Source organism: Lipotes vexillifer, unplaced genomic scaffold (genome assembly GCF_000442215.2).
Source record: "Lipotes vexillifer unplaced genomic scaffold, Lipotes_vexillifer_v1.1 scaffold274, whole genome shotgun sequence".
NCBI lineage: Eukaryota > Metazoa > Chordata > Mammalia > Artiodactyla > Lipotidae > Lipotes > Lipotes vexillifer.
In genome coordinates, this window is record NW_006777033.1 from 384,834 (window position 1) to 397,485 (window position 12,652).

At 37.5% G+C, this 12,652-nt stretch overlaps 1 protein-coding gene across 3 annotated transcripts in view; it reads left to right on the forward strand.

The window, feature by feature from the left end:
• MIER3 (MIER family member 3) overlaps positions 1-12,652 on the forward strand; it is a 31,017-nt gene that overhangs the window by 1,426 nt on the left and 16,939 nt on the right. For 2 of the 3 annotated variants that reach the window (XM_007450754.1, XM_007450755.1), the window contains exons 2-4: positions 50-74; positions 3,024-3,169; positions 11,733-11,867. In XM_007450754.1, the coding sequence (XP_007450816.1) occupies positions 50-74; positions 3,024-3,169; positions 11,733-11,867 (306 nt within the window). Of the gene's footprint in view, positions 1-49; positions 75-3,008; positions 3,170-11,732; positions 11,868-12,652 lie in introns of all 3 variants that reach the window. The other variant, XM_007450753.1, reaches the window with a different exon arrangement.

The window sequence follows — 12,652 nt, forward strand, 5'->3', positions numbered from 1 at the left end:
TCTTTCCCTGGCTGCGCGATCTAACCGCACGTTTTCTTTTCTCTCCTAGGCTTCTTTTGGAAGTTCGAGCCCAGGTTTGTCCCGTTTTCTTACTTTTCAGTGGGTCCCAAAGGGTGATGGGGACCCAAAGATCTATTGCTCAATTTTTTCAACAGAAATTTGTCTTGCGAGTTTTTCATCATTTGTTTTTAAGAGGTTTCAGTGTTCATTTTGGTAATTAAGCTGTTGGAGGAAGGAACAGTTATACTCTTTTCTCACTTTTATCTGGTATGTTGAAAAGAATACTTTTGTTACAGAGCTGCTAATTGACAAACGTTCTTTTTAAGTAATAGATCTTTAATTCTCACATATCGTGTTTTTTTCTCCAAGCCTGAAACGGTTAATCCCAGATCTTTCCCAAACTTTCCACTAACTTTAGCAGTTTAATTTAGATTTTAATTTTTTTGAGAAATCGTCTCTTTAATTTGTCAGAACTTTGGGGGTGCTTATATTGATCATTAATCCTGACTCTCCATCTTCCCTTATTTCATCTCATACATTTTTCATAATTGAGAAGTGTCTGTGGATTGTATTAAATTCAAAATTGAGAGTTACATAAAGCTGTCCTAATTAAAAGAAACACATACTTTCTGAGTTTGGCAAAGAAAAGTGGTAATACAGAATTTTTGAGGTGAGACAACATTAGATCACCTAGGACAGTGTTTCTTAACCATTTTGGTGTTAGAAACCCCTGTCAGGATCTGATGAAAGCAAGGGACTCTGTCTCCAGAACTCTGCACATAATGGATAATTACATATAACTTGGGGTTTGTGGAGCCCCTGAAACCCATCTATGGCAGAGACCTTTCCTCATGGTGCTGAAATGTTAAGGACAGCTTTGTTTCAGTTTCTTATTCTCTTTCCAGCCCCCTTTTGGCTGCCTCTTTTCCCTCTCATAGTCTCCAGGAAAAGTGCCTCTTCAACTCCCTTATTTTACACTTGAGGAGACTTCTAAATAACTCTACCGAGAGTTACCTAGTTAATAGCAGAGTCTGGATGGGCTCCCAAGTCTTCTGTTACCGCATGTTGCCTTAGAGTCCATTTCCTTGCGTATTACTTCGTGTCTTTAGTCAACCTTTAATGTCTCACTTGATTATCGTTTAAGGTATTATAAAATAATTAACACCAAGGAGAAGAAATTTGTGGCTATTTTGAAAATAGCTATGTCTTTACATTTAAAAATTGTTTTAAGTTTCTCTAATTTTGAGACAAACATTTCTTTGTTATAGCTGATTTCAGGGAAAGAATATTTATGTACATGATGCCAAACATCTGGATGATAATGGAATTTTTCCATTTTGCATCACTGTCTGCTTTTAAGAAATTACAATCTAAATAAAAAGCAAAAAGTGTGGTTTTGGTGTTTAAACAAACTTATAACTTGTTTATAATCAATTAAACAATTTTTAAGAACATTTTAGAACCAGAAGAGACTAGAGGTCATTAAACCAACCCTATGAATTTTATAAATGAAAAACTGGACCCAGGCTCCGACGGTTTAAATGACTTGCCTCAGGTCCCAGAAAGCCAGGGACAAAGCCAAGAGTGGACCCTCAGGCCCTTCTGTTTCTGGCCGTTATTGAATGAACATTTTCCTCTTTCAGGGGAAGCCTTAAAGTGTGCCAAGTGATATGTGGATTAGAAAGAGGGTAGAGCTCTGCTTTCAAGGAGGTAGAAAAGTTACCATCTACTTCATACCCTACACTTTGGCATACCCCAAAAGTTTCCTGGAACTTCTCAAAGAAAATTTGTAATGGTTGATGTTCTGCTTTTCAGCTATTTAACAAATATTCGTCTTTCTCTAAAATTAACTTAAACTACCTATACTTCAACAGGCTTTTAAAATGAGCAGGTTAATATCTTTCAGCATTCAAAAAATAACATTATAATGTAAACCTCCGAAAGAATAGAGTCCCATAGGAATTTTATTATTTTTAGGGCTAATGATTAGAGTTCTCTGAACTCAGAATCAAAATCATTGAATTGTCTGTGGTTTTTTCCATAGTGAAAAATCTTTGGTCTAGTTCAGTGTTTTGGTAATGATCTTAATGTCCTTAAATGTTTAAAATTTTAAAATATTAAATAGCTTGACTAAAAACACGTCAAACTTTTTGTGTTGAATATGCTTCCTTCCATTTCTCCCTTTCTTCACTCCAAGATTCTAATACTTCTTTCCTTGCCTGCTCTGAGAGCAATCTAATTAAATTACATAGTAGAGTAAAACAAATGGAGAAAATCCTGTTTTTCATAAATTTGACTTCATTTTCTCGGGATTATGGATAGTATTCATTTCTCCACTTGGTTTTCAGGGTATCCTGTTTACTTCAGATTTGCCATTAAAAACCATTACCATCTTTTTTTTTTTGGCCACACCACATGGCTTGCAGGATCTTAGTTACCAACCAGGGATCGAACCCATCACCCCTGTAGTGGAAGTGCAGAGTCCTAACCACTGGAACACCAGGGAATTCCCAAGCATTACCATCTTATAAACAAGTTGGAATTGACTAAAACAACTTGCAATGGGATACATCTTCCGAAGCTCTTAGATACGATTTTCTGTATTCCCTTCACATAACCTTAAGAACTTTATTAGTAGTCCAAAGAAAAGCATGCTCTTATGGTTTAATGCTGGGGAGCTTGAAATACTGTTACAGACGTGAAAAGTGAGGTAGTGCTTTTGGAGACTGAATTGCTGTATAGCTGCTTCACGGAAATTTGTGTTTGTTCTAAAAACCACATTTCTGTTGTGATTTGAACCTTTATTTGAGGGTTAGAATTTGAGTAAAGTTAATATTCCCTTCTACTGAAGTTTTTAGCCTCACTATATAAGACTCTTGTGAAGTCTTCCTTTCATAATCCTTCTCACATTTTTCTACTGCTTTTAGACAAGTGTATTAAGGAACTGGCAGTAGGACACAAGTTATTTTCTTTTGTAAATAGCCTTGTGAACCTGTAAAGTGATTCAGTTTGTTTCCTTCCAGTTGGGTCTTTGTCTTCTGAGGATCATGATTTTGACCCCACTGCTGAGATGTTGGTCCATGACTATGATGATGAAAGAACTCTTGAAGAAGAGGAAATGATGGATGAGGGTAAAAACTTCAGTTCTGAAATTGAAGACTTAGAAAAGGTAAAGAATTTTACTTTAGTATTTTAATACAAACTTATAGTAAAGATTTTGACATTCTGTTATAAATTATTTATAACCTGCCTGAAATAAAAATAGTATCAGAAGGACCTACTGTATAGCACAGGGAACTGTATCTTGTAATAGTGTATAATGGAAAAGAATCTGAAGAAGAATATGTATATACACACATATTTATAAGAAGATATATACACACACACACATATATATAAATAGCTGAATCACTTGGCTGTACACCTGAAACTAACACAACATTGTAAATCAACTAGACTTCAATTAAAAAAATAGTATCAGCGTATTTCCTTTTGACCTAACTTGTACAGAAAGTTACTGATTTTCTTATTATTTTGAAGGATAGCCTAATAAGTACATTTTCATATAACTTTAAAAAATTATTTTATGTTTGTTAACCTGTTTTTAAGTTTATACCAGGACAATGAACTAGGTACATTTACAGATGAGAATATTGAGATATAGAGAACTGTAGGAAACTTAGTTCTGAATCCTAGCCCGGCCTCTTTGCATTATATCACACTATTTTACTGAGGGGCAAACTTGAGTTTAACTAAGCACTGCAGTAGATACAGGGAGAAGTTCTCCTTCAAGAAACTTAAAATCTGATAGATTACTATAAGGAAATTGAGAGAGAATAAGTTTTACTCTGTTTTTAAATGTGAAATAGTAATATCCTGTTTCCTCCCCACCCAGTCATCTTTTAGAAAGTTGGGAAGGTAAATGTAGTTTATAACTTTTAAAACCCCAAATCAGTATAAATTCAAATGAGCTGGATTTTAAACATATATTTATACCAGGAACTACAGAGAGAGGGGTTCCTTGAAAAGATTATACTTATCTGTAAATTAACCTTATTTGCAAATTTCTAATCAGCCCAGAATAACAAAAGTTTTCAGGAATAATACTGAGTTTTCATACTTCTTTTTCTTGAAGAAGACAAAGCACATTCTTAAGTAATCTCTTCTGCTATCTTTGTGAGGCAGGGCTGTGGCCTAGACCCCAGGCTTGCTCCTGTAGACCTGAAATCTTCTAAACATGTTTATTCCTTTGGCAGATGAATCCAACATGGTTGCGGTTAGATTTAATCATTAAAAAAAAAAACATATATCTCCTATAAAAGCCAAACAGATTTGGGAATATAGAGATAAAATTGTTAGGAAATAATCAAGAAGAAAAGTCTTACCTATCACTTCTTTCAGGTGATGATAAGTTGTTGCCTGTTAATGAGAAAAGATACCCAAGAGTCTCAAGCTCTGCCTTGACTTTATTCAGGGAATTCTTATGAGTAAGTAGCCTAGAATAATTGAGAATTATAATCCAGATAGCAGTATCACTAAGCCAAGGACTGTGGTGGGTCCTGGGATTGCAAAAATGAGCAATTTGACAGTGTTTCTGATCTCTAGGAGCTTATGGTCTAGTGTGGGGTGACAAATGAGAGCAAAGATTTTTTTGATGTCCTCTGCTAAGAACTATGAAAGCAGTAAGCAGTGAGAGCTATGGGAGAAAGGATTTATGTCTAGTAAAAGGTATTTAGCCTCATGTGGAAGTTCATGGAAGGCTTCTTAGAATACATACTTCTCTCCTGTAGTTTTTTTATGTCAGGACACTGCTGTGGGCTTGGTCAAAAGTCCCAGGTGGTCTCATAATGCACCTTCCTTAATTATGTGTTTGCTGTTAAAGATAGGGAGACAGGGCTTCCCAGGTGGCGCAGTGGTTGAGAGTCCGCCTGCCGATGCAGGGAACACAGGTTCGTGTCCTGGTCCGGGAAGATCCCACGTGCTGCGGAGCAGCTGGGCCCGTGAGCCATGGCCGCTGAGCCTGTGCATCCGGAGTGTGTGCTCCGCAACGGGAGAGGCCACAGCAGTGAAAGGCCCACATACCGCAAAAAAAAAAAAAAAAAAAGATAGGGAGACAGCAGTCTATTTACAGCACGACATAAGAAAATAATATAAATGTGCTAGACTGTGCTTTAACCACACAAATAGATGTTTTGTCAGTCAACTAGTAAGAATTTAAAATTTCATTTAATGTGTTAACGTAGTTACTACTTGAATATAGGTAATCTGGTAGAGATTTTTATGGGCTGGTAAAATTTTGTTTTTCAGATTTGTAGGTTTTATTCTTCCAGAGATTATAGTAATAGGTGCTTTAATCTGTGTGGTGAGTTTTAAAAGAAAATTAGGGAAGAAATAGAGAAATAATCAACAGCAAAGAGTTACTCACTTAGCTATTCACAGAAATACCTAGTTTCTATTCCTGTGATTTTCATTTTGTTTAGTAAACTCCAGTAATTAAATCTTTGTAATGATACCTGTCACTGAATTTGTAGATTCTGAAAAATTACAGGCCTTTAAATGTTTCAACTTCTCTGTACTTAGGCAGTTTTGCTTCTTGGCATTTTGTTGCATTCTTGGAAATTGAGAGAGAAAAATCCAGGTGATTTTTAAACAAATTCTAGTGAAGACCTAAGAGCTGTGTCCTTGCTCAGAAGGCTAATCCTTCTCTCATTGAGCAAGGGACAAGAGGAGCTGTTTCTAAGAGTGACTGACTGCTCACTTCATCTGAACTGTGATTCTTATCTGCAGTAAAGCATAACTGTGTAGATGTGGTCTCTGTTCTTTATTGATGTTTAATGAAACATGAAAACAAAGAAAAGAAACAATAGATAGAGACACAAATATAAAGAGTAAGGATCATTTTATTTTTAGAAGAAGTTTGAAATTATTTCTATACAATTTAAAATAATGTATTCTATTAATCTTATCTTATTGGAACAGTGATTTAGGTGTTGGTACATGGTAACAGTCTTAGAGCCTTGGTGTTAATGTTTTAAAAAACTACAAGTTGTTATGCTCATAGTAAATAAATTTGATAATCTATACATATGGCCTTTATTTTGGTGCTTACAAATTTTTAGTACATTATATGTTATGGAAAATAAGAGCGGTACAAAATCAGTTTTCTTACAGTAGCACTTTGGTAAGTATAGAGAATAGATTATGTGACAAGATTTTAGTTATTAACCATACTAAAATAAGGTTTATGTTATATCGTTCTACATTTTAATTTATTCATGTTACTGTTTCCTGAGAGGTTTTAATTTAATAATCCTAGATTTAGACCTATAACTTTTAAAAAAGTAATTTACATTTCTGCCTTTATTAATATATAGATTTCTCCTCTGATATGCATTGTGAAATGAGACTTTGGTCTAGGTCCTTATTGATTTATTCTTAAAGCATTTTAAAAAGTTATATGTATGCGGTTTTGCATCCAGTATTATAAGATACCAGACTGGTGTTATGTGAAAATTAATTTGTACCTCACTTAGACAATGTCATTTGACCCATTCAGCAACACCATCAGGTGTGTCAGACAAGTATTAGCGTTATTTCCTTGGCTCAGAGGCCTTGTTGATTGTAAGATGTACCGTAGATTTAGAAGTAGCATAGATGGGAGCAGGAAGGGACATTACTATGAGAAATTTGTACAGTGGTAATGAGGTGCATCCTGATTTCTGATATGTGAGGTTATGCATCATAGGATTAATGAAATAATGTGTTTTTCTATTTACAGGTGAGGAAATAGAGGTGAGAGAGGTTAGGTGATTTGCCCACGGTAGTAGTTAGCAATTAGTGAGTCCTCTGCCTCTAAATATTGTGCTCTTCCTGTTACAAATCCTTTGACTTACAAAACAGTTCATTTATAAGTGTGACTGGACTCAGATGTGTCCCTTGAAATTTCAATAGGTTCAACAAAATGCCTGAGAAATATTGTAGAAGAGAAGAATCCTCATCCCTGGGTTAAGGTGCTACATCCAACTTCTAAGCTGATCTAGCCACCACAGATCCTCAGAGACTTGGAGATTTGCTAATTCAATTTTGAAAACATTTCTTCTATGCTTCAAAGGACTAAGTGCTTTATTAATAGGCTGTAACAGAAAGCTCATTTGTAAAGTGCTTCAGAGACTGGATTAATCTTTTCCAGTTTTGCTTTAAAGTTTTAGTACAGATAATTTCTGTGTTTTAGCACCAGCCCCTTCTAGGGGTCATTACAGTGTCATCCTTTGACTGTATTAAGGAGCTTTCCACAAAGATGATCACCTTCTCCCTCAACAGATGATCATGCTTGTGTGTTTGTAGAGAAAGTAGGATTTTCATGAATGACTACCCAGAACCTCCTGTTTGCCCCACACATGCAAACTTAACTTTTATGCTAATTCTTTCTTCCTTCTCTCCGGTCCCAAAAGTATCTTCCACATCCCAGGCTAGTCCCTAGATTCCACCTCTTTAGCCCTCAGTTTATTCTTCTGCTTATTTTTTTTATTTCAGTATGGCCTCCTACTCATATATTTCCCACATTTGGAAATTCTGTTTTGACCCTGTGTTGCCCTTCAACATTCTCTTTTTATAGTGTATGTACTTTCTCCCCTCCCATTCAGTCCTCAGCTTTGCTTCTCCCAACAGGTTGTAAGGTCACCAATAATTCTTGATTGACAGATACAAAGAATTCATGTCTGCTTGATCTTGCTTGATCTCTCTTTGATATTTGACCCAAGTGACCATCCGTGGTTTCTCCACCCTTGCTTCTTTCTTAACTTACATAATCCTGCATTTTCTCCTAGTTCTATTTCTACCCTCTGGTGTTTCCCTCTGTAGTATTTATGGACTTTTCTTTCTTTACCCTCATTTTAATTGATGGTATTCCCCAGGGTTCTAGCTTTTGTCTTCTCACTCTGTATTCCTCTTCTGGATAACTCATTCAAGCCCAGTGCTTCGACTTTCACCTTAAATCATCTCCTGTCCCACCCTCTACCCTTAAGTTTATTTGTCTTTTGTTTTGGTCTTATAATGATGCTGTAGCTATTTAACCTTCTCAGGCCAGAAATGGGCAATCCACTTAGACTCCTGTGTTACCTACATTCCCTCTGTCACGTAAGTCAAGAAACAGATTCTTTAATTCCCTTCTTAGTTCAGGCTCTTATTCTTCTACTCCCCCTAAGATGTCTTTTTCAAAATGCAAATCATATCTAAAATTTTCCAGACGTGTCCCATTGCCTATAGGGTAATATATCTGAAAATTCTTCTAATAAAGCATAGATCCCCTTCTCTTTATTCTCTGCCTGAGTGAGCTCATCTACTCCTGTGGCTTTAAATATCATCTAGATGCTAATGAATGCCAGATTTATATCTTTAGCGCAGCCTGATCTTCTGAGCTCCAGGCTCTTAGCCAACTTGACTTTTCCACTTGGATGTTTCATAGTCCTCTCAAACTTAACTTTGTGTCCTCTGCAGAACTCTTTTCTTTAAATTATGAAATTCACCGTATTCTTCTCCTCTCAAACATTTTGGGTTGTTTTTCTTTTAATATATTTATTTATTTATTTTTGGCTGAGTTGGATCTTTTTTGCTGCACACGGGCTTTCTCTAGTTGCGGCGAGCGGGGCCTATTCTTCGTTGCGGTGCGCGGGCTTCTCATTGCAGTGGCTTCTCTTGTTGCGGAGCACGGTCTCTAGGCGCGCGGGCTTCAGTAGTTGTGGCTCGCGGGCTCTAGAGCGCAGGCTCAGTAGTTGTGGCGCACGGGCTTAGTTGCTCTGCGGCACGTGGGATCTTTCCAGACCAGGGCTCAAACCCGTGTCCCCTGCCTTGGCAGGCGGATTCTTAATCGCTGCACCACCAGGGAAGTCCCTCTGCAGAGCTCTTAATTTTTTTCCTTCATAAACCTTTCCTTCCTTTAGTCTTTTCTACCTCAGTAAAAGTTACCACGATAGGCAGTTGCTCAGATAGAAATCTGAGGAGTTGTCCTTCTTTCTCCCTTTTACTCCAGTAGCCCATTTGATTCCACCTCAGAATACATCTCATCTATTGACTTCTCTCCATGTCTGTATCACTACCCTAACCCAGCATGCAACTCCTAAGTGGTCTCCCTGCTTTTCTCTTCTCTCTTCACCTCCCCAAACTTTTCTTCATACAGCTGCCCAGGATTTAAAGAAGAAATAAAGTCATGTCACTCCAGGTTTATAATTCTCCAATGGCTTCCCATTGCCCTGGGAGTATGAAGTCCAAGTTTCTTTCCCATGAGGCCTTTGTGATCTGCCTCTGCTTGTCTTTCTAATCTCCTCCTGAGCCATTCTTCATTCTACTCTCTGTGCTCTGGCCATTGGCTTAGTGGAAAACCATATTCAGGCCTCAAGTGTGTTGTTTCCTTTGCCTGGAATGCTCCTCACAGGATTGGTCACTTCTCAGACTTTGGGCCTCAGCTGAAGTCATTCACTGTCTTCCTCGGTAACCCTATGACAGTAGGCCCTCCACATAATTCTGTATCTCAGGACCCTATTGATTTCTTTTGCACTCATCTTAATTGGCAGTTCCATATTTGAGTAGTGTTGGTATCCCCCTAGTCTGTAAGTTGTAGAAGGGCAAGACCTGTGTTTCATACCAGCACCTGGCACAGTGGGCTCCTGGCACAGTCACTGCTCAAGTCAGTGTTTCTGACGATGAACCAGAAGTCCCTAGCACACAACCCTCATCTGTTAAAAGCCTTTTCATCTTTCAAGACTTAGCTCAGTCTGTCCTCTGTGTGATACTTCCCTACCATATACTATTATTCCTGGAGCGTAGGTCTTCCCTTCTCTGTAGCTACCATTTCATAGCACCAATTCCAGAACTGATTAAAGCAGCTATCACCGTGTTTTACAATGGTTAACTTATCAGTTCCTTCCACCAAGACTGAATTTCTTGAGAGCAGGGATTTCTTTTTTTTTTTTTTTTTTGGAAATTGTATTTCTTTACCCATAGCCAGTAGTCCTTCGCATGGTACCTAAAGCTCAGTAAATGCTGTATTGATGGAAAGGTGGACTGTCAGTGCATGATGAGTGAAAGTTGCCGTCTCCCCAGTTCATGGAGGGAATCTGAAACTGTAAAGTTTTGGAGAAATATTGCTAACAGGCAGTTGGCAAAGGCTGTAACCAGTCTCCTCTTACAGCTAGTGTGAACCAGTGGGAATGGGCTGCATGGACTCTGCAAGGAGCAGGACTGGAGAAACTCAATGTGGTTCTGGCACCTTCGAGGGGTTCTTTCATTTGGGAGAAGAAAACTTCATGAGGTTTTCCCGTGGCATGGGTGAATTTCTGTCCATCCTGACCATCCAACTTAATTTGTGCTGAATTTGTCCATGCTCCCAAAGCAGCTTTTTACTGATTTCAGTTCCAAGCTGAAAAGATTTCATGAGTGGCATGGTCATTGGAAAGGTGCACGTCTGCTACTGCAGATTCACAAATTAGCATTCTGTCATATACCTTATTCTAAGCTCATAACATGAATCTGTTTCATTCAGGCATAGTGAAAAATGTAAGTTCTATACTACAAAGGTGAAGGCCAATTCTTAGGGACCCCCAGAACCTGTGTCCCCGGTGGGCCCTGGTGGGCAGCCAGCTGGCTCTCTGGGAGACATCACTGGCTCTCCTCAGCTCACTTCGTGATCAACTGTAGGCATGTTTTGCATACCCTGCTTTCATGTTTTCATGCTGTGTGCTTCATGACTTAGATATTTTTTTTAAAGGGAAAATTAAACCGTAAGCTAGTTTTAAAAGCGAATCTCTTAATAGATGGACATAAACATCTTTAAAATATTTAAGAAATTAACTAGTTCATGAATATATGGTTTTGAAGTCATTTAAATGATAATTATAAACAGTTCTATGCATCTTAGTGGTTGAATTAAAATACTTTAAAAAAGGAAATATAGCACTTATTTTCAGATTAGTGGAGGGAAAAAACAATGACTGGGTGCCACTATGTGGCATGGCATAAGTATTCATAACACATGTAGCCCTGCAGCCAGAGTCTGTAATTTTATCAAAGCAGCACTGCCAGTAAGAGAACTTGGGGGCCTGGGATTCGAACCCAGAACTAAGCCTCAATTTTCTCATCTGTAAGATGGTGGTAATGCAAACTTCATCAGACAGTTGTGGGAAAAAAAACAACTGGTACAGAATATAGATACAGTAGTAGGAATATCAAAGGATAACTGTGTCTTGAACATTAATATATAAACATAATAGTGTTAGTAAATGTTCAGCAAAGGTTTTCTCATTAGGTATCCTCTAAATAACATGAAGAATAAACCAAGTGGTCAACTGTTAATTGCAAGGAAAGAAGCTAAAAATTATGTGAAGTTATTATTGATTAATTGGAAATGTTTTCAAGGCGAATCTTTACAGTAATATAAAAGCGAAAAAAAAGTCTGCATGAAGGCAAATATTTGAGGAAGTTTTTAAAAAGTAAAATGATGCTGGAAAATGAAAACTAAGATGTTAATTGTTAGACTTTTGTTCATATTATTAATTATAGCTCTAGGTGTTTGATCCTGTTTTCTGGATACAGTTACAAAAAGCAAAACTAAAACTTGGTTTTGATTTGGTACTGCTGTTTTGATAATGTGCTTTATGAACATTAATGGCATCAAGGTTTATCTGAGGTTCAGCATTGTGGCATCTGCTGAGTTCATGTTTGTGTTCTGGCTTGAATAGGAAGGAAACATGCCTCTAGAAGATTTATTGGCATTCTATGGCTATGAACCTACAATTCCAGCAGTTGCAAATTCCAGTGCAAATAGCTCCCCAAGTGAACTTGCAGATGAACTACCAGATATGACACTAGACAAAGTAAGTACAAGCATGTAGAAAAAAATTCCAGATCTGTTACCATTGACTGTTTTTATTAGTTTATTTAATTTAAAGCATTTCATAATTCTGAATTGTAAACTTATGGATGCATTGCTCTTATCATTTTGGTGACTGATTTGAATACTGTTTGGCTTTGATCTCACTACTTTAAAAGTAGTAATAGCTTCATAATACTTTGCATATTTGAGTATTCGTCCATAACTTTTTATCTTTCCTGTGTAGACATACTGTATCTAAACTTAGATTTTGCCCTAACTTCTTTTGATCCTGTGGACACTTGAATGCATTGATTAATGAATCCCCCCGAAGTTTTCAAACCAATCTGGCTTAGGCATGGAGTGGTTGGAGAGAAGTTCTGTTTTCTTGGGCTCTGGGAGTGACAGAGACCATAGCAGCCAAGGCCTCAGTGATACGTCTTTAACATGGGTTGGTTGTAGGGGAGGCCTAGTCCCTGCCAAGGAGAATTCAGTCGTGGTCTCTGCTAACAGATCCCTGGGAAACTTTCCTCATCTTTCAGGTCTCAGGCAGGGAGAGGACTCCACATCTTCCTGTGAGTTATGTTGTTCCCACTCTTCAATTAAATGTGATATTAATGTACCAAAAACCTTAATGACCATAGTCATTCAGCAAATATTGAGTGCCTACTATGTACCAGGCACGAGGATGACTGTATACTTACATAAAAATTAATTCTGAACTGTTTCTTTTAAAATTATATCACTGGTCAGGGTGGTGCATTAGTTGGACTTCTAAAAAATTATCGG